Source organism: Malurus melanocephalus, unplaced genomic scaffold (assembly GCF_030028575.1).
Source record: "Malurus melanocephalus ecotype Western Australia unplaced genomic scaffold, MMel_1.1 scaffold_123, whole genome shotgun sequence".
Classification (NCBI taxonomy): Eukaryota; Metazoa; Chordata; class Aves; order Passeriformes; family Maluridae; genus Malurus; species Malurus melanocephalus.
Genome location: NW_026623355.1, coordinates 1,352,288 through 1,378,320, shown reverse-complemented (window position 1 = coordinate 1,378,320; position 26,033 = coordinate 1,352,288). Strand labels below are relative to the sequence as shown.

The window sequence follows — 26,033 nt, the reverse complement described above, 5'->3', positions numbered from 1 at the left end:
CCCAAATTTAAGAAATGGGAAAGGGCAGGTGTTACCACCTATACTTGGCTGAAAACCCCACACAGGGCTGCTCTGTGACTGACCTAGTTTCTACGCTATTTAAACAAAAATTATTTTTAAAAAAGGTAACACATTCCTACTTCTTTCTGAAAAATCCACAGAATAGAATATTGGCTGAAAAGAGAAGAGCCCAGAAGAAAGAGGAGTACAAAAGCATGCCTGCTTGTCTGTGTTCAACACAAAGAACATTAAATGAAAACAACTGGCAYGCTGCCAAATTCCTATACAGGCAAAGAGATTCAAATAAATTGATTTCACGCATCACACTGACCTGGGATCAGTGAGCAGTGGTACAATACACTTGCTGCTCCATGTGGGGCAAAGCCCATTAACGTTATCAGAGACACATTACATTGAGGGGGAGCAGGGAGGGGGACAGAGAGAAGGAACCCATACTCTGCAAATTCAGGAAAAAAAAACCACTTTGAAAAAGGAACTTGAACTGGAGTGCTTGGTTTCAGTTTACTAATAAATATATCATATTGCAAGAGCTTGTCCTCTGCTCACCTCAAAGATTTCAAAGATTGTATTTTTAAATGAAAATAAATACTAATGTCACACACACACACACACACACACACACACACACACACACTCCCCTTACATTCTACTTTTAACACAGTTGTTCTCAAACTCACTTATTCTCTGTAAATTTCCTCCTTTCCCCATCCGCCAGTGTTTTATATAGATTATGGGTTTTTTTTTTTGTACTTCAGAAGCTGGATCCCTGCCCAGGATACTCTTACTAGTTCAGAAGGCAAGCTGGAGAAATCGGTCACTGCTCTCAACTGGCCCAAACCAACCTGACCTAGAGAGAAAAATGCCTTATTTGCAAGGCAGCAACAAGCAGGGCATCAGTTCTCCTTGCGAAGTCACCCACACATGCTACAAACCAACCAGGGAGCTCTCTCCACATCTGTACTTCAAATTTTACTTTTTTAGGATGTGCAAAGTAACCCATGTTTGCCATGGAGTCCCCCTTTGTCATCTCRGCTTTGTTTTTCATTAAGCTCTGTCACACTCCAATCAAGAGCAATGCCAGCAACCACAGGTGTGCACCACATGAGCAGATGAAATCCTGATTGGAAGGACAATTCACTGYCTATAATACACTTGTACTCTTTTGCATCTGTGGTATGTAAGAAAGGGACTTTATTATTTTCACTGTGCTCCTTAAGATACATAGGGTAAGTAAACAATTGTTTTGAAGATAAAAAAGGAAAACCAAGACAAGATGACTTTGCAATAGCAAAACAAAGATGAGGATGCTTGAAAGGGGTCACATCAGCAGGTTAGTCATTGCTACAAAAGGCCATTGCTTCAAGGGGGCAGTAGACTCAAAACACCTKTTTTTTGCCTTTTATTCCATTTAGGTTTCAAATAGCAAGTCAAATCTTCCTGGGCACAGCAAAATCCCTATGAAGCTCAAACAGTGTTGGCTTCATCTCTACTGACTGAAATTTTAAAACAAAATCACTGAAAATGATTGGCCATTTAATATTAAAATTTTTGAGCATGTGACAAACAAATGTATCCTGATGTAGATACCTTACCCAGTCACCTCAATTCAAGTAAATGTCAAAATGGGAACAACCAAAGATCTAACAACTGTTAACCACCACTGATCACTCTCTAAAAGCTACAAGCAGTTTTCAATTCTTCATTACCAAGGTGAAAACTGTACAATATGATTAACTCTATAGTGTTATAGAGAGACGTGTTTATTTAGATATAAGGCTACAACTGATAGAACTGTACATGGAAGGGAATCACACAGTATAGAAAACTTCACAACGGCAGAGATGTGCCTGCACCCAGATGATACAGAGAGCCTGAGCTGCACAACAGGGAGCAAGAGGGATGAGGTGCTGTTCCCTCCTTTTTATGAATACTTCAGCAGTACCATCAGATCAGCTGGACTTKATAGAGATGATGTGAATTTTAGTAATATTAATTCCCTTTCTTTAAATGAATGGAATTAGAAAACAAGCCTTTCTCCCAAATTGTAGGAAATTTCCATTATCTTGCACGTGCTCTGACAGCAATAAACCACAATAAGCTTCCCATTAGTATGCCAGCTCTGCATGCTTCAGGCATGACATCTTTACTTTTACATTTATTTATTTTTAAAATCTTTTATGAAGACCCATATGGCAAAAGAAACCAACCAACAACCACCTGTACAGAATACATTTGCACTTTGAAAAATAAGACTGCAGATAGTAAAAAGAAGAAATTAGTCAGAAGCTATACACTGCTAATAAAAACACAAGAAGAAATCCTGCTAAGATTTTTCATTCTCTTCCAATGCTGCCTGAGTACAGGAACGTTCCACAGAAGCATTTACTTGTTTTAAGCTGAGCTAGGAACTCGAGTTAGAATGCAAATTCATTTTCATTAGGATTTAACTTTTTTAAAGCAKGTTCACACTGGTTCACAAGACCTCAGGCCTGGACCTTGTCACAAGGTGATGTGCAGAGGCTACTGCTAGCACTCTCAGCTGTTCTCCATCKCTCCACACCCCACCGCAAAAGTGAGCCACGATGTCTCAGGTGGGAAAACAAGTAATATGATCAAGGCTGAGCTACCTTTAAAACTATCCTGGACAAAGCCAAGAGTACTCAGACACTGTTCATCTTATTTTGGTATCATACTCTATCAAAGTTATGTCAAGCGATATGGTCCAACACTGAGAAAGTTATCCAAGTGTTGGAAAGCACTCAAAACCAGTTTAGCAGTCTCTTGCCATCCAGACACATCATTTTAGAAGAAAAAACGTAGTTACAGTAAAGACAGGAATGACTGTCGTAGGTTATCTAGAAATATCCAGCAGATTTACTTTTCTAGTACAGTAAAAATCTTTGCACACAAGAAGCAGAAATATCCATTCTCATTATCATCTCAATCAAATTTATCACAGATTCCCAATGCAATGAGTTTACCAGAGGGCTCTCACTGAATTACAAACAACTATTTCGGAAATACTATTCCAAATCATAGTTCAGAGAACTGAACTTCATTATTTCTGCAACCAAGCCAATAATATTTGCATGACACATAAAGAGCAACTATATCATCAAAAATACAAAAGGAGCCCCAAAGTTAGAAGGTTCATATTTAAGATTTTAGAAAAATCATCACTGATCAATTTTATTAGCATTGCAGTACTCTTTCTCACTGATATTAAACAAAGACAGCACCGTCATTGATTTAGTCAGGCTCTTTGGAGGCTAAAGGGGAAGACTTCTTTTTAATTACAGTTTACAAGGCAAGGTACAGTCATTATATACACAAGAATAACTTCTAAAAGGTATGCACATTATAAAATCAAATCAAATATTTTTCTGTTCCTTACCTTGACAAAATTCAAAGTTCCCTTTTTTCCGGCAGTCACCTATCACTAAACTCAGTGCTCTCCAAGTGTTTCTTTTGACAGATATCATTCTCCACCAATCGCTCTGCTAATTTCCTCTTTCCTTTTCTGACTGGGATAGATATTATGTTCACCAGCCCAGAGATCAATCTTTTCTATTGACAACAACAAATGAAAAAAAAAAGGAAGAAAAAAAAAAGCATATATCACAGCCAGTTTGAAGCACCACACCCCTTCATTTGCATGATAATAAGTAGTCTTTTAAATAAAAAGGGAAGACAGAAACATTATTCTAAACCAAGTAACCACATTTTCTTGGCGAATTTAAGGCAATACTTTAAATTTGTATTAATTCTTCAACAAGGCTGCTTCCTAACTGCTCAGTTAAAGCAGCTGACATATAGAAGGCAACTAATTAAGGGCAGACTATATTCTACCTGTTATTTAATTCTGTAAAAATGTCTGAGTTTAAATACATTCATATAATATAAAATACTACATACTTTACCTGGTTCAACAGAAGCTCTAGAGAATCATTTATTAAATCAACATGTTTACTAAAAATAGAGATTTTCCAATTTACACATCAGTATACTAATTTGGATTTCTAAGTCATAACAGCAAATGCATTTAAACAAAGAAAGGCAGATCAAAAAGCTATTSATATATTTACATCTTCCCACTTTTGAAAAGGCAATTTCCCTCCCACTCCAACACCTAAAAACCTGTTTATTTGGGTTACACAAATACTCTGCCGTTTGTATGAGTCTGTATTATGCTGTCAGTTTTTCCAAGACATTAATATGCTTTTCAAGCGTTCATAATTATGTCAAGACAGAAAGTTTTTTCAGAGCCAAGCACACACAGTTATGTACATGCTTCAATCTGCAACCACTATTCAAGTACTTCGGGACATAGAGTTAAGCATGCATAAGGATCCAGCCGCAGCTCATGCACCTAATCCAGAATCGAGCCCCAACCCTCTCCCGGAATAGATCTTTCTGCAAAAAAATGCATCGCCCAAGGGCATTTGCAGAAGATCACATTTGTGTTTGTGCTAGAAATTGCAATCTTTCCAACAAATAAATACCATTTTCAAATCAAAACAAACCTTCCCAAGTGAAAGTTAAGGTTACAGAACAACCAAGTTCAGCAAAATGAATCCTTTCTTTCCAGCGTTCGTGGTCGGACATATCCCTGCAGTTCTGAGAGAAGCCAAAATTCCACTGATTTCAGTGAAAACAAGTGGTAAGGACTGCAGGACTCTACCCAGAWTTTGGCAACTGTGGAGCTTTCAAAGTGGCACAACTGCCTCTGGCATTTGGAAAATAATCTCCAAAATGTGGTTAGGAATTCACAATTTGGGTACAATAACTACTTTTACAAAATTATTTTTCTTTTGTATGCAACTCTCTAGTTGCCACAAGTCGTTCTAACATAGGCAGTAAATTTACCTTTCAGTTGTGCCTTAGCATGAATTGTGTACTTTTCAATTGCCCAGAGTTTTGTATAACATTTTAAATTTCCATAAATACATACAGCATTCTCTGAATTGTTGTTATTGTTTGAGCTGATTTTTATGGTCATAAACCATGTCCCTACCAAAACTGAAAAATCCTCCATGGACCAAGTGGCTCTAATAATTTCACTAAGATAATTTAAACATTAAGTTTTCTACCAAGTGACAATAGCACAATCTGGTTGAAATACTGTCTTACAGTGGAATATTAAATTAACATCGTATCTTGGATTCTGAGTAACACAGCAGACATCTGTAAAGATGTATTCATGTTTTGTTAACCTTTACTAATTTGGCCACTAGAAACAGATATGGTCAAATACGTTAAACTATGTAACATATAAAAATTAAATGTTTCTGTCTGCCGAATAGCAAACTCTGTTTTCATAGTTGGTAAAAGATTTTAAACATCTTACTGTGGAAAAGGTCTTTAAAAAAAAAAAAACCTGTCATTTACTTTACAATGAAGAAATCAGTTCARTTTGCTACTCTTTCTTTGTTTCAGGCACATGTTAATTTTTTCTATCTGCCACGTTTTCTAAAGTGATGGATGCATTTTGCTATACCCATTCTACACTAATCTCCTTCTTTAAATGTATTTTTGCTTCCTGATTGTAAACTGCTGCTGCTGTTCAAATGTACATGCAAAACTGTCTAATGTCTGAACTACATCGAAAGCAGAATGCCTCAAACAATTTGTAGTCTTACAAGAGTGTTATAAAAAAGGATCAACATGTTGTATTACCATGGAAATTTTGAAAAACATACTTTCCCAAACAAATATTACTTTTTCTCAATGGTATGAAGTAATGAAAACCACATGTGTAAATCTGCGATCCATGCAGTAGTTCAAGCTGCAGCTAATAGAAAATACAGAGAGTGAACTCTGCCATATAAAGGATTCTTGTTACAGAAATATAATGTGAAAACCAGATGCAGACAGAAAACCTTAATCACAGATGGGAATGTAATCACTGGCATACAGAATACTTTTTTGATCAATCTCAACCATATGAGAAATGTATTTATTTTCTGAGGAATGCAATAACTCTAGAGAGTCTTCTATTTGAATTCAGTTAACCTCATATTCACAGTGCTTTTATCTTATATGTGTAGAGAAGGGGTATACAACCTGAGCCAAGATTTTYAGAACAGCCATTGGCCCTGGCAAATCATTCTTGTATCAGCTTATCTTTCAAGGAATTAATAGGATGTAAAGACTACAAATATCAGGATCAGCCTCAAATGAAATCAACCATTATTGTACTTCCTAGTTACTGCCAGAAATCCCTTCATCACCTAAGCACTTCCCCAGTTAAATTTTCCCTTTAATATGTGGTTCTTCAGAAATACAATGCTAAGAGCAAGCACAGTCGCACTGTAGTTCTGTGAAGCAGAACAGGAGTCCTACAGCAAAGAATCTCCCTCTTTCTAAAAGCTGAAGAGTCATTAACTCAAAACCAAGTTCACCTGGGGCTTGTTTCTAACTGCTGAAAGTCCTTGTGAATGCTCTCCACCGACACAGCTCCTGGAGGTTAGCAGGAAACAAAGGACTATAGCACAGAGCAGCTATCCAGCTACACCAAGTGTCTATACTGCTGATGCCTTCTACCAGCTATCCAGACCAAGGCAAGACCAAGATAACTCCTGACAGTTTTCACTGCTGGTGACACTCAGGCTGCTACAGTAGTAGGGAATACATCATGTACAATATGGACNNNAAAAAAAAAAAAAAAAAAAAAAAAAAAAAAAAAAAAAAAAAAAAAAAAAAAAAAAAAAAAAAAAAAAAAAAAAAAAAAAAAAAACCACACAACCAAAACCAAAAACCCCAATTTGTGCTAGGAAATAAAACTAAAGAAAGAAAAGGCACTCAGAGGTAAGAGGCTTCCAGGGTTTTGGGTATTAGCAGTGGCAGTTTTACTTCCTGGCAATCCCCAATCTCTGCTGCACCCAGCTCCTGGACATACCCAGTCTACCCAAGAATACACAGCACTCCCTGTCACAGTTCACAAATGAGCTTATTAAGGTAACCTAAAGTTAGTATGAATTTAATACAATTAACACAAACCACAATGATTTGGTAGCTGTTACACTGGGGCAGCAAGASGGTGACAAAAACTCATTGACAGGCATGGGGTAGGTAGATTCTCCCTCATAGCCTCTCGCTTACTCTCTTTTAGCCTCTAAGTCCATTTGCGATCATCTCCCTTTAGGTGCCTGCAGTAAGGGGACACAGTCACTTCAGTACCCTACCACAGGGCTCCCAGCAATGGCACATCACAGGTGTCCATCAAACTAACTCTGCTGAAGTTCCTGTAAAGGTGCTTTTTTAATTGAGTGCCTGCAATGCTACATCAGTTTTGAAATCTGCTACTTGTTTTTTTTTCCTCCCATACTAACAACTACCAAATCATTTGATGAAAACCCACCACTGCAACAAAACAGATTTTAAAGARCCTTGTCTCTTCTGAGATTTAACTTTAAATTTCTGAGACTGCAGCACTGATAGCGAAGAAGTCAACATTTAACACTAAAGTAATATGGCCTAGATATGCTTGTCTTATTTCTAAACAAGCATGCCTAGATTAATAATAAACTTTGGCCAGATATGTATTTTCATATGCAATTATTTTCATATAGCATCATCATAATGTGTGTGTGTAGAGTACTAAAAATGGAGTGAAATCTTCCAGCTGAAAACAGTTCCACGTGACAAAACAGAGGGATTCTGAAAACTCCTGCTTCATGTCATGTGCGARCGTGTGTGCCTGTGCCTTTCTTTTTTTCCTCTCATCTAATTTCATCTGTGAGAGACAGTCCCTAGAGGACAAGACAAGAGAGAACCAATTATATCCAGCGGTTGGTTTCTCCAAAATGAAGGCATCTGTTCCATGCCAACGACTTCCACATGGAAGAAAAACAGAACTTTGAAGGCATCTGTGTTCATGGTTGACAGTTGCAGATCTTAGGGTCTACTGTAATTGCCCAGCTGCAAACATGATTTGGTTGCTGCTGTTGTCAGCTGATCTCCTTGCACTGAAAAGAAGGGCGCTTAAATAGCAAATAGCTGGATAAAAATCAGATCTTCTTCCATAATACCAATACCTTTTCCCTTCTGAAAAAGGTATTTTTCCTGATACAATGGATTTGATGGAAGTAAATTGTAAAGTGGTTCTTAAACAAACATTTTACAAAATATTCTGCTTTAAAATGCTATTCTTTAGATAATGTACCAGTCTTAGCACAATGTGTTCATTATCTGCTAGTATGTCAGGCTGATATTTTGTAAGAGTGATTCAGAAACCAGTGTGATTCACCAGCTACATCATCCTGCAGCCCACCTTATTTAGCCAAGTAGTCTCAGTAAAATCAAGAGTACACCTGAGCAGAAGCTCAGAGTTTTCACTTCAAAAGCAAACGGCAGATAAGAAACTACTATGGTATTTATTACTCAACTCACATCACTTCCAATGTGAGTGAATACTTTCCAAAAGACACTTTATAGAAACATTACTGGTAATTCAAAATCTGGCTTACAGCACTGGRTGGCACATTTGCAGTGAGATATTCAGCAATGCTGTGCACCTTCACTGCTAAAAAAATCAAGCAAGCTGTTAACAAGAAGCTCATATGAAGTAGCAAGACCCTAACTGATTTTTAAAAGCACCGAACTGAGTGCCATTTAGAGATCCAAGAGTACTGATGATACAGTTGCAACACAGACAATTAAAACTGGCCTAAGCAAAAAATGCACTGACATTCTCCACTCTCAAGACTCACCAGATAAAAGTGCATCAGTTTCCAGAAATATTTATTTCATGCACGTCTTAAGTTTTTGTAGTTTGCTTACGCAGGACTTTTATGAATATCTTAAAAAAAGGAAAACAGTGTATGACAGGGAAATAGTTATTCTTAAATAGAATTCTTTGTTATTTTCCTGGATTCCAGCTGTAATCCCAAATATACTCTGCAGCAACAGCATTTAGCCCTCCCAGCCAGGTAGCCACTCAGCTCAGAAAGGACAGAAAGGATTCCCAAACAGTTTCCCTTGCTTGGCACATAGCTCAAATTATTATGAATGCCTGAAGTAGTGAACCTGGGGGGACACAGCAGACCTGACACTTCCTGACCACTACTAAATTCCCTCCAGGAAGGACAAGAGTTGGGAGTGAGGACAATTAACACAGCCACCTGTTTCCTGTGACCTCCTAAGGGGCAGACATGGCCACTGATGACTTGCTCTGGCAATGTCACTGAGGTCCTGCCCATCCTTCTCTTCCCAGAGAAACCATGGGATGATAAAAACAATAGCAGACAATAATAGCTCTGTAAGAGATTAAAATTTCAGACTGGACTTTAAAACAATGAACAAACAAGCAAAAAAGAAAAATTAACATCAGAAGCTCCCCATGTGAAGAGGATGGGGCCAAAAAATCTCAGAACATGAAGGAAAATGATACATTGATCCTTTCCTTCAAACTACTGTAGCTGTTATTTACTGTAGCTGTACACTTCACTGGAAAAAGCATGGAGCAGGCAGCTGATTTAAACACAATTTAAAACAGCTCCTGGGATACATAAGTTGAGAATTCTGGCCYGATGGACTCAATAAGGAATCTCTGCAAGTATTATTATGGAAGCAACAGGCTTTTTCTCCCCTTTGTATGGAAGTCTTGACAGGTAAGTCTGTGATTTACAATTCAAAATGAATGCCTTGCTTTACACTGGGACCTGAGCTAGCCCATTTTATTAGGGAGACATCTAGATCTAAGTATCAGAAATGATCCAAAAAGTATTGTCAAGATCACAGATGTGAAAAGGGAGCACAGAAAGCCTGGAGGTCCAGACCCTCAGACTGGCATTCAAACTAAAGAAATGCTATCTTCAGTGAGAACTGGGTATTTGAGTACCACAGAAGGTCTGAGCTCCAGTCCTTTAATTCAGTGTTTATAAGCTCTGCTGATCCATCGAGTAGCATCAATTTATCATGGTGCCCATAAAATGTGCACAGCATTCAGAAACTAAGCTGGGCTATTCAGTGCAGTAGAACAGTTYCCTTGTCCACCTGCAGCACTCTTTAATACAGGTTGCAGCCTGCTTTTCCAGCATTAAGTGGTTTGCCATCAAGCTTTAAAATAATAAATAGTAGCRTCATGAAACAGGTTCTGCTTAATGGTTCCTAGAATTCAGTGACTTCACTCACTARAACACTTTCTATAACATTACCCTTAAATACTTTTAGCAATGTCACCATTAAAATAAAATAAAAAATCATCTTGGCAGYACCATCCAGTGAGAGCACACCCACAGGTGTCATTACCCCCCCATTTGCTGGCAGCTTTTTCTGGCACCACKATGCTTTAATGGCTCTGGCAACAAACCCCACCTGCATGTCACTGGAAGTACTCCTTAGGAGCACTCTTCCCAAATACCTTTTACAGCATTTTGTCTCCTTTGTTGCACCCTAATCATCCCATTTTCTGGCAATAGCCTCACCCTCTCACTGTCAAAGCCTGAGCTGGTCTTGGGGAGTTGTCCTCCTGTRCTTGTCTAATGCGTATGTGATTCAACGTTAGGATGAATTTTCAAAGGGCATTTCAGGACAATATWTTTGCTGCTCATGTTGGGTGTTCATTCACATTCCAGCTTTAAAATTCATTTTATTACATCCTAGTAACATGTGACCAAACCAACGGGGACAGCAAAGCACAGGTAAAAAACCCTATATAATCTGATGCTTCATCAGAGAGTTTGTTAGACCCTGTGACTCCCATAAAGCACACACAGCTTTACTCAACGTACCACACAACTTATCATGGCAACATGCAGAACTAGCATTCTGATACTGCCATTACCAAAGCAAGAGAAGCAAAAACCAGAAAACGTATTCCAAAAAAAGTATTGATATTTTGGGGGTTGAATTGTTTTTGGTTTTTTTCCTGAGCTATTTATAATGACACCTGGGCTACAATAAAAGGGGCACCTGTGTCGTCAACATCAGAAATCAACAAATGTACACAGTACATCTTCAAATAAAAGGCACCACARAAGAAAAAAGCTAGTGGTAATAGTTACTACTTATACAAATTGCATATTAACACACATGAGCCTCCTAGAGCCCCAAAAGTAACTACAGTCTGGTACTATTTGTAATGGTCATGCAGCCATCGCCTCAGATGCTTGTCTGACTTCCTGGGGTTTACTCTCTGTAGCAACTTGGCTCTCCATAAATGATAACTATTATACTACACGCTACTGTCTGCCACCGTGTGTATATTAATTCCACTCCACTAGGTGGAGTCTTCTGTCTTTCCAGACTGCAACCTAATTTCTGAAAGAACCTATTATCAATCCTCCATGAACTTTGCATATTTACTTTAAGCGCTAGAGTACACCTGTCTTGACAGCTATAAAAGTGGCAATGAATCAAATGACTTCTCAAATTATTAAAGAAATCACAAATTATCCCATGAGGGTCCCAAATCAGCATGTTACAATACGGAATCATTCAGGAATATTGTTGCTGTACAGTTCTGTGCAACACAACTGTACATTCATGAGCATTACTTTCAATAAATACTGGGTAAAAAAGGGTATCCCTTAAATAAGACACCATATCACACATGCCCAAAAACTACATATAAATAAACCCAAGTTTCAGAATTTCTATTAGATTATTTTTCTCTATTATGAAATACTTTCAGGTATCTAGAATGCCCTCCCTTTCCAGGTATCCCAAAATGTGTTACAGAACATAAGAAGGAACATTACAGTATTTCCTTCCATATTCACATTTCCATTCACAACCAGTGGAGTTAAATATGGCAACTATTCAATAGAAACAGCAAAACTGCGTGCAGCATTTTTGGCAAAGATTAGGAAAACAGAGCACTCCCATGAATGTTGTCAGAACATTTAGATAAGAMAATCTGGATACCCTACATCCAGCTATAATCTTTCTTTTGGGGCTGGACTCCACCCCAACCCCTGCACAAAGCACCAGAAAATCCCACGACCAAAGCAGAAAGCTCTTTGGTTTAAAAAGTCTTCAGGTAGGCAGTATCTGCTCTCACACACTGTGCCGAGTATTTGCTCAGCAGTCTCTGCGAGCAGAAAGCCCCACGTAGGCACGGAGCACTAACGCGAGGCTCCCCAAGGCTCTCACATCCCCGGGTCAGCCGAGGTACGGCCTCCTCAGCGCCGCTCCTGCTGTTGGCAGATATCACYAGCTATTTAAGGCTACAGACATTTTGCCCCAATCGGCCATGTTTCCTGTAATATTTACTTCTCGTACATATGTCTATAACTATGTATACATCCCACAGAAGGTGAGGTTTAACAGGGTTAGCTTTGTTGGGGAAAAGAAGGTTTGGAGGAAAGGAAACAACTTTCATGTTGAGAAGATTTGAATCTAGTGACTGTCACGGGATGTAAACACTCTTCTGGGGAGGGAGGCTTTTTGTTATGTTTCAGGAGAGCACAGAGTTTTGGATAAAATCTGTATAAATAATTATCCCTCTGTCATTCAACATAAATTTATGCACATGTGTGCACACAGTTATGYTAGGGAATACAAACTATAAAGTAGACATGCCACAGACTTCTAGACAACCTACCACAAGCATGTATCTCACACAGAATCCCTTCTATATTTAAATTTCAGTTTATTGAATTTTAATTATTTCTGATCTGTAGATCACTTTGAGAAAAATCCCCCAAGGTCAAAAGCTTACAAATCCAGTTGCAAAACCAAACAGAAGCATCAGCAAGGACCTTTCCCCTGCAGACACCTACCAAAAATGTTCCTGACTACCAGATTAGATTAGATTAGAATTMAACAGCTAAAATCTATTCAAATATTAAAACCAGGTAATTGTCTTATGTTGAAATAAAGCAATAAAAACCTTCCTTCTATTCTGCATATTTGTATTCTGCTCATGCTATATAAACAGGGCTCCATAGATGTAACAATGAATTATCCCTTCTTCATTTAGATCCTTATTTAGAAAATTAACACATACCCTTTCCATTASGTTGGGGTTTTTTTKKTTTTTTGTTGTTTTTTCATTAAAAAGCATTAATAATGTTATGTTCTTCAGAGATGCCTCTGACAGAATATGTATGCTCTACCAATACTATGCYTTCCAAGTGATAAAACTCACTTGGATTAGCAGCTCCACAACAGTGAATATTTTTGTATATATGCATTCAAATCAAATTCAGTCATTTGATTTACCATGAAAAAAGCTACTCCAAAATCCCCATTAACTACACTTTCCTTGATGAGCCTCAATTTAAGATTTGCAGGTATATCAGGAATGAAACAAGCCAAACAATGTTCTGTCATACTCTTAACATCCTTTCAATTGCTCAAGGTCCTTAACAGTAAGTAAAGCTTGGGGAAACAGCCACACATCATTTTAAGACATAATCACAGTTTATTAATAAARAAAGTATGAGTTAAATCCTTTTACCAACATAGTGACATTCAGCTATCCAGTGTCATTTCTCCAGTTCAAATAGATATGGTCCTAATTGCATAATGCCATTTTATCTGCTGAAGATAAAAGTGCCRATAAACAAAAATGCACATTAGGCAGGAGATTTTTCAGAATAGATTTTTTTTTCAAATAACCCACTTGCATTAACAAAAGATTGCAATGGCTTCCAAATTATAGGGTGTTATTTTTAGTGGAAGTAGTTCAATATTCATATTGGAGCAGATGTAGCAGTTTAACAAAACAGCTCTTCAAATCCTGCACAAATTGAAAACAGGAAAACTGATTGCATTTTCTCTTATCACTTTCCTTTTCTGAATTGACACTTTTGGCCTTCTGAAAATTTACACATGGCTTTCATCTCAACAGCACCTGCTGATCAAACAGAAACCTAACATTTTCAGGAAAATGGTATAAAGGACTAGTTTTCTTTTTACCATCTTAAAGGGCATCGGCAGTCCACTTGATGGCAACAATTGCTGAGTAGATGGCACACAAAATACATTTTATTTTCATTCCACTTAGTTTTAAAAATTAGTCAAATCATAGTGGCTGTATTTGCTCTTTGTCTACTTAAATTCAATCTCTGTCTCTGCATTACCCTGATGGGTTTCATTCTACAATCAGCTAGATTCTAAAGATTATCCGAAAGACTTTGAAATAATAAACATATTGCATGTTCTGCAGACACAGGGCCTTCTTTATACATGCATTTATATGCAATCACATTAACTGATACATACAATTATGCATTCACATACACATATTGCATAGACATTTCTTTTTATGGTGCTTATACCAAGGAAAAATGTGTGTGTATATATATATATAGATATGCATCTATCATTCCGCTATAGCCTCACTGCATTGAATTTCCTGAGCACTGTCGTTAGAACATGTTGAGGGGAGAGAAATTCAAAGGGCATTTATGTATTTTAGAGCTGTTCTTTGTTTCCTTTGCAGTCTTCAGACTGGGAGAAGGTCTAGCAGATGCTCTGGAACTTGAGCATCAAGACTGGGTTGAGATGCTGCCCATTGGTGAACATGGCGAGCATGCAAACAGCACAACCAGAAATCCTTGGGCTCCTGCAAAAGTTAAAGGTATCMAATCATGTATATAAAAAATGAAACATAAGTACCTTGTTATCCTGTCTGCTTCTGAGCCTGTAAACTCTGAAGCGCAGCAGCAGGTAACAAGGACCATCTTCCTTTGTACATAATTCTAGGTGTAATTAAAGATACTCCTGAAACCTGCTATGTGTCAGCTTCTTAACTGATAGAGCCCTCACCCCCCTGAAGTACTCTGCTGCCATCCATTACCATTCTGCTTCAGTGATAAGGTAACCTGAAGGCAGAGATGACATACAGTAATATATGTGCCACTCCAGACAGTTGGTTCATGAATTTCAGTGTTTCATCATGCTCACTGAGGCAATCGCAAACCTGAAATGTCAATATGTTCAGTCAATGGAAGTAAAATAATGGGGCTCTATTGTCTTACCCTATCGATCTGCTGCTGTCAACAAGAATACATGCCCCCCTGGCTTTAAACAAATTTTAATTRGGCTTTTAGTTACCAGATCATATCTATATATCTATCTGTGCAAACACTTGACAAAGTGAAACGGCAGTATAAATATTTCAAACTTTTAAATACAAAGATAATTGCTTAATGTTGCTTTAAGATATGACCACTGATAAAGCCATTTGCTTAAGCGGCGCGAGTGCACACACTCAGCATGCAAGTCATCTTAATCTGGGAGAGAACTTTAAAATCACCACCGAAAGTCCATCCAAAATAAAAAAGGAAAGCGCAAAAAGGCCACTTTTCCTAAAGCCCGGTGTCCTCTTCTGCGGGGATTCTGGAAGTTTGGAGCCTTCAYTGGAACAACCCCCAGAGTGAGCGGTGGGGGCCCGGGAGTCACTGCCCGGGSTGTCACAGCCCCTCGGGCCCCGCCGCCACCCCAGGCCGGGGCTCCTCCACCCCTGCCCGACAAGCATTCAGACATGGCACTCTCCGCTACCCTGGGCTGTGTTTAAAGTGGGGTCCCTCAGTGACCTTTGTTCTGCGGCCACCTCCTCCCTCTCCGCGGCCAGCCCGGCAGGCGATCCCCTCTCCCCGCTCCCCTCAGCGAGGGCCGGTGCGGGGGGAGGCAGCACAACAAAAGGCAGACCCCATCTCCCCGCCGGCTAATCTCTGCCCCTAAATCCCCCGCCCGCTCCGGGGGAGATAATAAGTGGTTACATCTTCACTTCTCCCCGCGCCTATCGACTTGCGCAGCGCCGAAGGAGCCGGGCCGGGCGGCGTGAGGCGGCGAGGGGTGTCCCCCCGCCCGTCCCTCCGCCTCTCCCGCCCGCGGGTGGAGGTTTTACCTTCCGGCGGCGGGAGGGACCAGGCGGCGCCGGCGCGGCCCGGGCTTTGTGCGCCTCACGCGTCTCGCAGCTTATCTGCGGCGCAAGGATGGAGCATCGCGGCTCCGGGGCCCCGCCGGCGCGGGGGGAGCGGCACGGCGGCGTGCATCGGGGCGATTACGGTATCAGCTCGGCCCAGATGGCGGCCGGAGGACGTGCGAAGCAGCCGGGCCGGGAGCGGGAGCGGGGCTGGGGCCGGCCCGGGGTCCCCGGGGAGGCCGCGCCCGGCACGGGGAGAGGCGCCACCTCCGCGCCGCCCACCGGGCGAGAAGGCGGGTGCCCAGGTCTGTGCGTGTGCCTGCCCTCCGGCCGGCATCCGGGCCGGCTCCAGACCTGCAAGTTGCCGCAACACCKTCGGTTTGAGGACGCTGCCAGGGGTCGCGCAGCACTGGCCTCACAAGGCTCCTCTGCCTGAGGTCGCCGCCACTCCCACCAGGGCGCTAGTCCCTGTGAYCCCCTCCAGCCTGGCTCCCCTTCCACAGGCCATGCCTACTCCTGCAGCCCGGCTCCCACTTAACAGACCATCCCTACATCCCTTACGGAGCACGACGGTCGCTGGCCCAGTGCAGGCACGGACTGTACCCCGTCCCAGTTTGGCCAAGTCCCGACCTGACCCAATCTGCTCATTCTCATCATTGGTGTAAGAGCCTGAACGCAGCACTGCTGCTAGGAAGCGGTGGCATCATTCGCCGGAGGATGAGCAGAAAGAAGGAGTAGGTCCCTACACTTCACAACTGAGATTGTGTGAAAACTGAGGGGCTGTATTGTCGGGGTTCATCAAAGAGCACAGGGTTAGCACGAAGTATGGAAAGGGGAAACAGCAAAACAGCCTGGCTACCATGAGCACAGACGTCCAGCAGAACAGCTATACATTCTGCGCTCAGGTTTTAAAGTTTCTAAAATGTTTCTCCCTGGGAATCAACATTTATATGTTAGAAAACACATTTCCATTGCGCGTCTGCCGAGAAGCRCCACGAAGGAGGGAGGAGGACAATGACAGCACGCTGAAGTGAGACTGGCATTGTTCAGAGTAAAGCTCCTTCCAAAATCACTCGTCCAAGATAGCAGTTTTTTCCACAAGAAAAGGAATAAAGGGAATTTGACACATAATACAAAGTGAAAACCAGAACCTAGATGGGGGAAGGGCATGTGTGTGAAAATCGTGTCACTGCAATGAATGTCAGATAAAAAGGGGTCTGTCACAAATCCTCCACTAATCCAATAATGCGAAAACCTCTTGGTATCACTGAGACATAGCACAAGGTAATTTTTTTTTTTTTATTTTTCATAAACCACTCTATATGTTTAGCCTTGGAAAGACAGCAATTGGGCAAGTGTTTCTATCGCAAAACCAGGACTTAGATTTTTCAATAAAGGCAAACTGGTTTTCACATGTCAAATTTACTATGCATTCCTCAGCCAGTATTTTTACCCTGAAGAACGGCTACTTCTCCCTCAACTTCCTCCAGTTGTCAGTTGTGTGACAACCATATTTAGAGGTAATCAGACAGGTCACATTACAAAAGTTAGTCAACTCATTTGAAACCCTAGCTCCTAAACTTAATGGCATGTTCTATGCATTTCTAAAGGTGACTTACTAATTAATTCAGCCTGCAAGGTAATACAGAGTTTTCTATCTGCGTAAGTTATTACAAACCATTATGCACAAATGAGAGACTGCTCTTTTTTGGTATTTCTGTTACAGAGCTTTTCCTTGAAATACATACATATCATGCCATGAACTAATTTAGGATCTGCCAAATTCTCATCTTGCAGGGCCACCATGTGCATCTCATATATATACGTTGGCCATGCTTTTATTACTCAAATCACAACACTCTAAAGGAAAACTAATCCAGGGTCTTTCCTAATGCAAGCAGTTTGCTGTGAAAACACATTTAAAAATAAAACAATGTGTATTAATAAAATAAATACAATCAGAATACAAWTGTGTAACAGAAGTGGCATTTCATAAGCACAGCTGTCTCAAAGTCCAAGCTGCAGGCTAGAAATCTTAATTTCAACTGACTCTCTTGTAATAATGGGTTACCTTCCTCTAAAGCGGAAAGTCCATCTGCCCCAGGCAGATAAGTTTTGAAGCATTAAAATAGATAAAAATCTAACATTTTCTTTCTTGCATTGAATATGTGAATTCTAGTGTGCTATAATGTGAGAATTCCAACATATGACTATTATGGCATAATATCTCATAGCTCAGCTTGTCATTACTTCACTTGTAATTCTTATGTTAATTATGTTCATAATTACTACAAACAGATGTGGTAGAAATTCATGTGACCTTTTACTGCAGAATACATTTCTCACTCTTTCCACTTTATTTTAATAATATAGGTTAAATCAGAGGAAAGTATTTGACACACTCTGCATGCATGTATGTACAAATTTAACATGAAACCATTTCTGCCTCATATTTCAACCAAAGGACCACCTACATGCCAGTACATTGACATGAAAGTGATGATAACTGAAAAGTCTACCCTGAAACACACCCCTAAATAACTGTGCCTGCAATAAACCTTTTTGATTAAGAGTAGCTAGAGCTATCACTGAAGCTTAGGACTTAAATGGAGCACTRCATTTTTATTCAGGACCTTTGTTAATGCAGCAGTATCCTGCTTTACTACAAGTACATAACAGCTATACAGCAATTTATTTTACTCACAGACAAACCATCGCCGTCTGCACACAAAACACATTTACAATAAAATCACTATGGATTTCATTAAGAGAAAGCCTACTCGAATTTCATTTCTTTGGACCTAATCTATAATTAGTGTGGACAGACAGGTGCAAACCCTTCTCCTCTACAGATGGCTACTGGAAATGGTGCAAAATAGCTCCTTCTGTTTAAACAACACACAGATAACCTGCTCTGCTCTTATCACTTACAATTACCTCCATTATACTGAACTAATGTTTACTTTAATAAATGTCCACTGTTGTCTAAACGTTATTTGGAAACTTTCATATCGATGTCAGAAAAAAAAATTAGGATGGAAGTCAATGTCTTTCAGATAAAAATTTGCAGAGGAGAAAATAAAAAAAGCTTTTAAGGAACAGGATATTTTGACTTTGATTTTATGTGTGCTGTTCATTTTTCTTTATCCACAAAACCACACAGTATGCTACTTCCTGATGTATTTGTGCTACCATATATTAAGCTATTAAAGTTTATAGTAAGAACAGCATAACTGCATTTTAAAAGCAGATCTTTAAAAAGGAACATCTATGTTCAAAACCAAGACCCTTTGCCTTAAAAGTTCAATTTTTGAACCAACTCTTTTAGATCTCTGCTGTGAAATGACATGAAGACAATGCAATCTGGAAGCTAATGTTTTAAGAATTGACACTCATTACTTACATTAAACTGAGTGTCAGTTTCAACTTTAATACYATAGGTTGTTTTTTAAAGGCTGTATGAAAGAGAGCAGGCTGCTACTAACTACATGGATCAAGGTTTTTTAATGTACTCAGATTTAAAAGAATTCTTTTCACGTTTCTTTAGCGAAGCCACAAGAAACAACCCCTTCAAAACACCAAATTCATGTTTTATTTCAGCTATTAAGTCTTCTTGATCTCTGCATGACAAGTTTCTACAGAACAAAGAACAAGATCTTCTCCTCCCCCCCAGTCTAAAAAGTCTGAAGCTCCTGCAATAGCAACATACCGATATCCTTATTCAATTAGCTAAATATTTAACAGTAATAGACTGTGGCAAGTGGATTTGAAAGTTGAAAATAACAATTGCAAGCCCTTTCTCCCATCAGCCCCAATGCAAACACTGCAGATGCCTATTTCACCCRAAGAGTCTGGCAATGAGGAGTTCGCAGTCTGCACAGTACCTCAGTGAGGCGAGCTTCACATTCAATGCCTGTCGTCTGAAGTTCGTTTCAGAGAAGTGAGAAACAGGATTTGACAGGGAAGAATGTCCTGAACTGACTAGCCACTGACCAGCACTCCAGGTGGAGCTATTTTTCTCCCCCATTATTCCGTAAACAATACTCCCAATATAAAACTCCATGTGCACACAGGCATGCACAGTGTTAAGCGTACACAGATGAGAGACACCGTGTGATGTTTTATTGGTGCATTATTTARGCACGAAACAAGTTAACATTAAGGTGGTCAAAAATGGTAGAAGGCAGTGTTTTACTTAAAAAGATTTTGGAAACTATTTAAAAGCTCAAAGCCTTTGAAGAAAAACAACTTGTGCAGCAGTTGCCAGGAAGCAGTGACCTAACACTGCTGTCTGCATTCCATTACAAACAGAATGGTTCTTGTCTCCCTACAGCATGCTCATGGCTCAAGAACCCAGCCGCTCACCCTTCTGCAAGCACAGGACAGAAAGAAGTCCTGCTATCATGTCTTGTACCCCTTGTCTGGCTCCAGCTTRCCAGAGGCACTAACAGAATCAAGAGTGGGTTGGGTTTTTGGTGGAGTTTGGTGTTTTCTTGCACTGATGCATGGTTGAACTTCCCATGACAGCAAAGGAAAATGACTCCTTCATTAATTGGTAATAGTAGCAATTATACTGAAGGTTCAGATGTAATGAAACTGACCTTAATAAAGTTATCAATGATCAAACATAGAATAATTTCCTAATTAAAAACCTGTACAGCAATYCTACAGTGAATCTCACACCTAACAAAGCCTTTGCCAACTTAATATTTTCACAGACTGTACAGTTATGAATGAGCCATATTCGTGTCTTTTTTTGCATTATCTTCCTATTGATGGGGAGYTACAGAAACACCTAGTGCTAAAACCAGAATGCATAAAAAAGATGGACTAACTTTTTTACCATTCAGCGGAGCTGAAGGAAATTCCCTGATCATATTGGATTTCCTAAGGAAATCAGCCCAGAATAAACTGAATGAGGTTTTCAGACTTCCCATGGAAAGGTCAAGCATCAGCTTTAACAACCATTAGAAACCAGTTTCAATCCTCTCAGCTATCCAAATTCACTAAGCCGTTAACAGAAAAGCTGAACAGAAATCCTGGACAATAGAATTCAGTTCTAAAAACGTCTTTAACGTCTTGCCTCAAACTGCAGTTAACAAAGTTGCTTATTTAAACTTTCCATTGCATCTGTCAGGATGCAGAAAAGGAGACAGAAATGTAAGGCTTCAAGGGTGTAGTTAAATAAATTATACTCACCCTTAGCCCTAACATACTGTGTTTACAAATACAATAACTATGTTTCTAGCTACATGTCAATGGAAAATATTTTCTAAGTCCTTCAAAAAGCATGCAAGCATTACTGTAAGTAGGAAATAAGTCAAAACAGATTAGTAGACCAAAAATGGGGAGGGGAAAAAAAAATCCTGCTTTGGTCAGCAACTCGGACCACCATCAGGGGATAAATCAATTTGCAGCAGCTGTGGACAGCCATTTAAGTCTGGGGCCTGAACAGATTAATTAGGAGAAGCGATGTTAAAAGTTAAAGGGGTCAGCGTTACATTAAGCACACGAGTACTTGCTGGAGTAAACGCTTGGCTGTACATACCAAGACTCAGAAGACATTCTTCTAGTTAGCCAGGGCTACGCCAATAGCCAAGCGTTTGGCACTTGCTGCTTTCCCAGAGACATCACATCAGCTTCCGCAGCCTGATTTTAAGAGGTATATACCCACTCTTGCCCAGCCCTTACCGCGCCATGCTGTGCCCTCACCGCGTTCAGTACTGCCCGCACAGGCGGGCGCGCAGCCGTGCACAGCGCACCTCGGGGCCGCACCGGCAAGCGAAGGCAGGGGCGTCCCGCCCGGCTGCGGTCGGCAGTGGAAAACTTAGGCGGCTCTTTCGGGCAGCCTGGCTGCCGCGGACTGAGCGGATCGCAGCGCGCTCCCGAGCTGCGGGCGGGAGCTGCCGGCTCCCAGGCGTCACGGCCGGGCGGCTGCGAGAGACGGAGCCTCTCCGTGCCGTGRTTTAGGGCACGGCAGAGGTAGGCGGGGATGACGGGCAGAGCCTGCTGCGGACCGGGAGATGGAGGGCTGCTCTCCCAGAGAAACCCGAGCGGCTTCGAGGCGGCTGTTCCCCACCGCGCCGATSCCAGGAGCCCCCGGCTGCGGCCGGGCAGGGGGGTCCCGCCGCGCCCGGCTCCGGCTGCAACCTGGGGGGCAGGAGGGGGAGGCTGCTTCGGCTCCTCATACCTTCGCCCTCCTCCTTTAAACTTAACAGTGAACTGAGGGAAGTAACATTTTAGCTCCTGTTGGAGCATGAGCGATTTAAGAGCTGTGTCCGATTAGTTACTTTCGGTTTCTCTCTAACATCTAGGGGAGCAGAGTACAGGAACGACAGATACTTCGCTGTATATTAACTCTGCAACGGAGGCACGGGTGCTCCTGCTAGGGTGGCAAGTCCTTCCGTGCCCTAAACCAAATTTCTCAACTTTGGCACTAACAAAAGGACTCGAACACAGCAAAAGTCAAAGGCTCGTTTAAATGGCCGGGAATGTGGTTTTCATCCTTCCAATCTCCATYATCGATGGTCTGTTGAGAATTTATGGAATCGAACCCTTCAGCTCAACCAGACAAGACGACACACATACATTGTAYTGCAGTTTTGGACCATGCAATCCCTATCGTTATCCTGTCGTTTTAGGAAACGAGCTATTTGCAAGACCGCGGTGCAGCTAAAGGCGACGTGCACMGCCTAAAATATTTCTTGCAAAATAGTCCGAAGAGATGTTGCCAGTGCTGCATAAACCTATGATTGCAGTGAAACAAACAAAACAATCCCATCAGAAATATTTCAGGCACTCCGATTCACACTGGCCAGCGCTAGAGCCTGGAGAGAAGGGAGGGAGGAAAGAAAAAGGCAAGTCCTAAATCCAGATAGAAATCTGACGCTACKGAACAATATGTGCCTGGGAGGGTTATTTTCTGAAAAACTGGGTTATTTGGTTTCTGAGCTCTTGAGCAGGAACCGGGGTGCTAGTTTGTAAGCCGGGGACAGAGCGGGTAAGGCTGCATGCAGCGCTAACCTGGCCCGGGCACAGCAGCAGCCCCGGTCCGCCTGGGTTAGTTACAGCCACGGGAGCCCCTCAGCCCGGGGAGCGGGAGAGGAGAAAGGGAAAGAAAAGGACTCGGGCCCCCCCGGCCCGGCGCGCCCTGCCCAGCCCTACCCGCGCCCGTACTCACACTGCAGAGGACCGGAGATGCCCACCATTCGCCACGGGCTGCGAGCTGCAAATAAAAGTTCCCGTCCTGCTCGGGGGAGAGACGGCAGCCCAGGCTGCTGGAGGGGCGAGGGGGTGGGAAAGGGGAGAGCAGCGCCGCGCGGCTTCCCTTCCCAGTCCAGATGATCCACGTCCACAAAAGTCAAAACGAGCTGAGGAGAAACTCCAGCTGCTCTTCCCCCCCCCCACCACCCTCTCTCGCTCTTTTTTTTTTTTTTTTTAAAGGAGGATCAGCTCGAGAGAGACTACTGGTTCCACGGGAAAGGACGAGAACCAAAAATAAAGCAAAGTCTCCAAGTCGAGATAGTTAATGCCCAGGTCCTTCTCGTTGCTGCCGCCGCCGCCGCTTCAGACAAACGTGATGTGGAGCGCAGGGAGCGGCCGCTGTCACTGGCGGGGTCTCTGCCTGTCCCCGAGCAGCCGCCGCATAGCTGAGCCCGCGGCGAACCCGAGCCGTGCCGCCGGTGCGGTGCCGTGCCGAGCCGAGCCGTGCAGAGCCGCGCTGTGCCGAGCCGAGTCGAGTCGAGTCGAGCCCGCCTTGCCGCCGCCGCTCCGCTCGGCTCCCGCTAGCAGGCAGCGTGCGAGGCAGGCAGCATACTGCCGGCAGCCGGGCCGGCCCCGCTACCCAGGTGCAGGGGGGGAGGGCTTAAAGCAGTGGGAGGTGATAGAGGTAGGAGACATCTGTGTCGTGAAGAGGTTAGTGGGGGTCAAGTATATGTTAACAATAGGCGAGCGCGGTCCCTCTCGGGCAGCCTGCCTACTCTTTCTTTCTTTCTCTCGCTTTTACTGGGTGGACATCTAACTTGCTCCCTAATGATGCCTMCCCGGCTTTAAGAGTCCAGACTGCCCTGCAGTAACCCAAGACAAACACTTTCTCTAGCCATCTGGAGAGCTCCTGGCTGCTCTGCCTGTGTCTCATCACTGTGTGAAGAGACAGCAGTGCTAGAAATCAAGCCACTCTCAGATCTACTCTCTAATCCCCTTCTGTTAGCTGATTTCCAGTCAGACTGTTTGCTTTTGCATTAGATAATAGCCTTAGAGAAAACAATTAYCATTTTCTTTTTCCCTTTGTTTTTTCCTCTTTCTAAAGTACAGTATYGAGGAAGGCCTCCCTCTCTTATTTTAAAAGAAATTTATAGTCTTTTATGGCTTTAAGAACCCAGATGCAATTTCACACTTTCCTGGAAGGGGATTCTGGATTCTTCTGAAAGCAGCGACACGATCATAACTGCAGCAAAAATTAATTACTATCATCTACAATTAATAGAAGCATGCCACTGTTTGACTTCGTGTTTCATTACATAATCATTTCAGTAGGCATCCATATATTTTCCGATTCATCAGTTATTCCCTTCTACGTGTTGCAGAGAATATTATTGTCAGTTGCACAATCTACAGCAAACTGGTATTTCTGATATCATGTTGACAGTATATAAAGAAGGCGTCTCCACAAAAAAAAAAAAAAAAAAAAAAAAAAAAAAAAAAAAAAAAAAAAAAAAAAAAAAAAAAAAAAAAAAAAAAAAGGCCAAAAAAAAAGAGCATCAACTTCTTACATTTGCTTCAGAGTTAAAAAGTGCATTTTTTTTTCAGATTACAGATAATGTTTTGGAATTGTCAGAAATGCTGGGACATTTGCTTCATTTTTTTTCCAGTGTCAGATGTTAAATAAAAGAGTGAGCATGGAATAGAACTTCTAATCAAGCTGCCTTCTTTATTCCTGTACATACACGTGTGCACACACACACATGTACGCTATAGGCCTGATCTTGCAAATTTACAAATGCTTAATTTTAAACACATAAATATACCTATTGAATGCAAAGTAGCTTTCGGTGTCTTTATCATAAAGGCATACACATTTCAAGAAGGGGGGAAGTATTTATATGTATGCTTATATGCATACTTATAGCAGTATTTGCTTCTGTTTCTGGCTTTGATGTTTTGGTTGATTTTGAAAAYAGGTTTAAAATATATTTTAGTATCTGGATCAAACTACATTTTCTGCAGATATTTAAGGACATAGAGCTTTAATGGACTGGTCAGTATCTTGTAATTCAGGGTCGAATTTACCTTGAAGTAAATTCAGCTCCATGGATCATAAATCAGSACATGTTTTGGTTTACTGTGATTTCAGTTTACAAAGATGGTGAGCAGCCACAAGTCTGGTATTGATTTCTAATTTTRAAACTATCTGTTTTACAGAGGTCTATTTGAAGGCCAAAATTAAGGGGGAATCTTTAAAAAAGGATCTTCAAATATTTTAAAACAATCTAAAGATAGCAAATTTTACAAGGCTTGTTTTGGCTACAGCAAATTTCAGTTTGAAAATCTTCGTGGCGTGATACTTTCATTCCACTTGTTCTGTGTGTAAGGTGACAAATAAAGAAGAGGTTTGCCAGTGGTCTCAAGACCATGCTTTGATGAAGTGTCAGGGGACTGAACACCAAGTCCTAATTCTCAGTTTACAGCTTTAAAATAACCTGGCAATGCTTCCTCTTTAGTGCTTCCTCTTTAGTGTGTACCTTCACTCTAGAAGATCAATCAGCTTTCTAGGTATTACAATTCAAATCAGTGGAGGAGCATCAGCTTAGATTTAGAAACGCTGGAAAATCGAATATTAGCAATTTAATATCCATAAAATTTATAGATTTCTGTGGATTCYTTCCATAATGAGAAAAATACGAAAATCACCTATTAAACTCCCAGCCGTGGCTCATCTTGTATGACATTTCCCACTGTTCCCAGTAAGGACAAAACCTTCTCAGATAAAGGAGTGTAGTAGGGAACATTAAATGCCAACTACTTCATGGCAGCTGTACTTTTCTTAGATGTGCTGGGAGAATTCTCRTGATTCCTAAATAATAAAAGATTGTAGCTATYGAGTCTTATCATTATATTACAAAGCTGATGATTGAAACSTGCCTTATTGCAAACTTCTCTTATCCATACCTTTTTCTTTTCTCTATTTTTTTCC

At 41.2% G+C, this 26,033-nt stretch overlaps 1 protein-coding gene across 2 annotated transcripts in view; it reads right to left on the bottom strand.

The window, feature by feature from the left end:
- Window positions 1–23,274, bottom strand: part of RUNX1T1 (RUNX1 partner transcriptional co-repressor 1) — a 111,943-nt gene extending 88,669 nt beyond the window's left edge. The window contains exons 1-2 of one of the 2 annotated variants that reach the window (XM_057370359.1): window positions 23,022–23,274; window positions 3,416–3,588 (exon numbers count right to left, since the gene is read on the bottom strand). In XM_057370359.1, the coding sequence (XP_057226342.1) occupies window positions 3,416–3,503 (88 nt within the window). In that variant the 5' untranslated portion in view covers window positions 3,504–3,588; window positions 23,022–23,274. The remainder of the gene's footprint in view (window positions 1–3,415; window positions 3,589–23,021) is intronic. The other variant, XM_057370360.1, reaches the window with a different exon arrangement.
- Window positions 23,275–26,033: the final 2,759 nt, after the last annotated feature.